A 3,046-nucleotide genomic window follows, 5' to 3' on the forward strand; every position below is an offset into this window, starting at 1 on the left:
TGTAAAAATATGGCTTTTAAAATTATTTTTACAAAATAATTAATAACGAAAAATTTAAAATTATCCTAAATAAGGTATAAAAAGTAATTATTAATTATAAATTTTTTTATTACATTATTTTATAAATAATTTTTTAATAAAATATGTTATTTTAATTTATACTTATTAATATTTTTTCCACAACAAATCAAACTTATATAATGACAATTTTTAATCAGATTTAAAATAAAGGACAATTTGGTAATCTTGTTTTTCTTCATTTAAATATAATTTTTAATCTATCACATCCATCAAATCACTCACAACTTCAACCAACTTTAATCAAAATCCACCCACTTTCACCTTTAATACTTTAACGTGAACAAAACAAGCTTCCCACTCTAATCCACTTGAATTCATCCTGTTGCTCTCCTTCCAATCAATGTTGAGGGAGGGAGAGGGGAAGGAAGAGGGAGATTGCTCTATTTTTGAATCATTTATGTCATGCAATGGTTTGAGAGTGATATCAAGATTACAATTGTGTCTACAATTTATTTTTGAACTTAATTATGAAAATGATGTAAAAATATGGCTTTTGAAATTATTTTTACAAAAAATAATGAAGAATGAAATATGAAATTTGTTATAAAATAAGGTTTAAAAAGTAATTATTACTGATAAATTTTTTTATACATTATTTTATAATATTTGTTTATTAAAATATTTTACTTTCATTTATACGTTTTAATATTTTTCTACAATAAATCAAACTTATATAATGATAATTTTTAATTATCTTTAAAATAAAGGACAATTTGGTAATCTTCTTTTGCTTGGTTTAAATATAATATTTAATCTATCACATCCGACAAATCACACAAAAACTTTAACAAACTTTACTCTAAATCCACCCACTTTCATCTTGAATCCACTTAAGTGAACATCACAAACTTCACACGATAATCCACTTGATGTCATCCTCTCCCTCTCCCTCCAATCAACCTTGAGGGAGAGAGGGGAAGGAAGAGGGAAATTCTTCTATTTTTAAATCATCTTTGTTATGCAATGGTTTAAGGGTGATAAAAGACTACAATTATATCCACAATTTTTTTTTCAGCTTAATTATGAAAATATGTAAAAATAACAAAATTTGAAATTGTTATAAAATAAGGTTTAAAATGCAATTTTAGTTATAAAATTTTTATTACATTATTTTACAAATAAGTTTTTATTAAGGTATGTTGCTTTCATTTATACATTGTAATATTTTTCTACCAAATATTAAACTTATATAATGATAATTTTAATTATTTTTAAAATAAATGACAATTGGTAATCTTGTTTTCCTCGATTTAATTATAATTTTAATTTATCACATCCATCAAATCACTCACAACCTTTTCTCTAAATCCACCCACGTTCACCTTTAATCCACGTGAACCACACAACTTCACAATGTAATCCACTTGATGTCATCCTCTCCCTATCTCTCCAATCAACCTTGAGGAAGAGAGGGGAAGGAAGAGGGAAATTCTTCTATTTTTAAATCATCTTGTTATGCCATGGTTTGATGGTGATATAAAGATTACAATTATGTCCGCAATTTATTTTTCAACTTAATTATGAAAATGATGTCAAAATATGGCCTTTGAAATTATTTTTCAAAAATAATTAATAACGAAAATTTGAAAATTGTTATAAATAAGGTTTAAAAAGTAATTATTAATTATAAAATAGGACCTCATCCCACGCACCCAGATGGTCGAGCACGCACGTCCGCAAGAGATCCTCAAGAGACTGGATGGTTTCTCGGATTGCCCATCAGTCTGAGGTGATAAGCAGAGCTCACAACCAACCTACTACCTATAGCATCCTGCAACGTCTGCCAGAAGCGGGAGGTGAATCGTAGGTCTCTATCAGAGACTATACTCGACGACACACCATGCAACCTCACGATCTCACTGATATACAACTATGCCAGCTTTGCCATGGACATCCTCAAGTTTACTGCTAGGAAGTGGCACTCTTGGTTAGACGGTCTACTATAACCCATATAGCATCGTGGCTCCTCACGGTCCGTGTAAATGGGTGACAAAGTCCATAGCAATGTTGTCCCATCTCCACTCCGGTATCTCAAGCTGTTGTAGCATCCCTCCCGGTCTCTGATGCTCTGCCTTAGCCTTCTGACAGGTTAAGCATGATGACACATACCGAGCACATCTTATTTTATGCCCGACCACCATAATGATTCTTTCAGGTCATCATGCATTTTAGTCATGCCTGGGTCTTGCTAAAATGGCTCTTGTGCCCTTCCTCAAGAATCATACCTTTCAGCTCTAAGTCTTCAGGTATGCAGACCATGCCTCTGAATCTCAACACCCCATCACCCCCTATCACAAAGTCCTTGGCCTTCTCGGTGCGAAGTAACTCTATCGTCCTCTGAAGCTTGGGGTCAGATAGTTGCCTTTCTTTTAGCAGGGTAAGGAAATCACTAGACACCGTGAGATGGGTACATCTAATGACTCCCTCACTAAAACCACCTGCAAGCATGTCTTTGAACTGTTCCACCAAGTCTAACTCCTTGCCATCATATGAGATGCGTGAACCGCTTCTCTGCTTAAGCGTTAGCCACCACATTCGCCTTTCCCGGATGGTACAACAACTCAAAGTCAGAGTCTTTCAAGACTTCATCCACCGCCTCTGCCTCATGTTTAACTCTTTCTAGTCAAACAGGTATTTCAAACTCTTATGGTCACTGAAACTTGGAATTGTGCACTATATAGATAGTGTCTTCAGATCTTCAGCGCAAACACCACCGCTGTTAACTCTAACTCATGTGTGGGTAGTTCTTCTCATGATTCTTCAACTACCGTGAGGCGTATGCCACCACTCTCCGGTCTTTCATTTATACATTTTAATATTTTTCTCCGACAAATCAAGCTTATATAATGATAATTTTTAATTATTTTTAAAATAATGGACATTTGGTAATCTTGTTTTTTCTTGATTTAATATAATTTTTAATCTATCATATCCAATAAATCACACATAAACTTTAACAACTATA

The 3,046-nt window shown here is 32.9% G+C and overlaps 1 protein-coding gene across 1 annotated transcript; it reads right to left on the reverse strand.

Annotated features, from left to right (window-relative positions):
- Nucleotides 1–1,768: 1,768 nt before the first annotated feature.
- LOC114188475 lies at nt 1,769–2,616 on the reverse strand. The gene is made up of 3 exons (XM_028077050.1): nt 2,260–2,616; nt 2,053–2,162; nt 1,769–1,940 (listed from the first exon to the last, which is right to left on the reverse strand). Exons 1-3 carry the CDS (start codon nt 2,614–2,616, stop codon nt 1,769–1,771), a joined length of 639 nt encoding a protein of 212 aa, XP_027932851.1.
- Nucleotides 2,617–3,046: the final 430 nt, after the last annotated feature.

Source organism: Vigna unguiculata, chromosome 1 (genome assembly GCF_004118075.2).
Source record: "Vigna unguiculata cultivar IT97K-499-35 chromosome 1, ASM411807v1, whole genome shotgun sequence".
Lineage (NCBI taxonomy): Eukaryota > Viridiplantae > Streptophyta > Magnoliopsida > Fabales > Fabaceae > Vigna > Vigna unguiculata.

Bases quoted from the DNA above. Each gene is read 5' to 3' on its own strand.
- LOC114188475 (XM_028077050.1), bottom strand. From the start codon at position 2,616: ATGTGGTGGCTAACGCTTAAGCAGAGAAGCGGTTCACGCATCTCATAT. The intron at 2,163-2,259 runs GCATGACTAAAA...TTAACCTGTCAG, and splicing joins GCCATTTTAGCAAGACCCAG to AAGGCTAAGGCAGAGCATCA. The intron at 1,941-2,052 runs GTGAGGAGCCAC...GTTGTATATCAG, and splicing joins GTCACCCATTTACACGGACC to TGAGATCGTGAGGTTGCATG.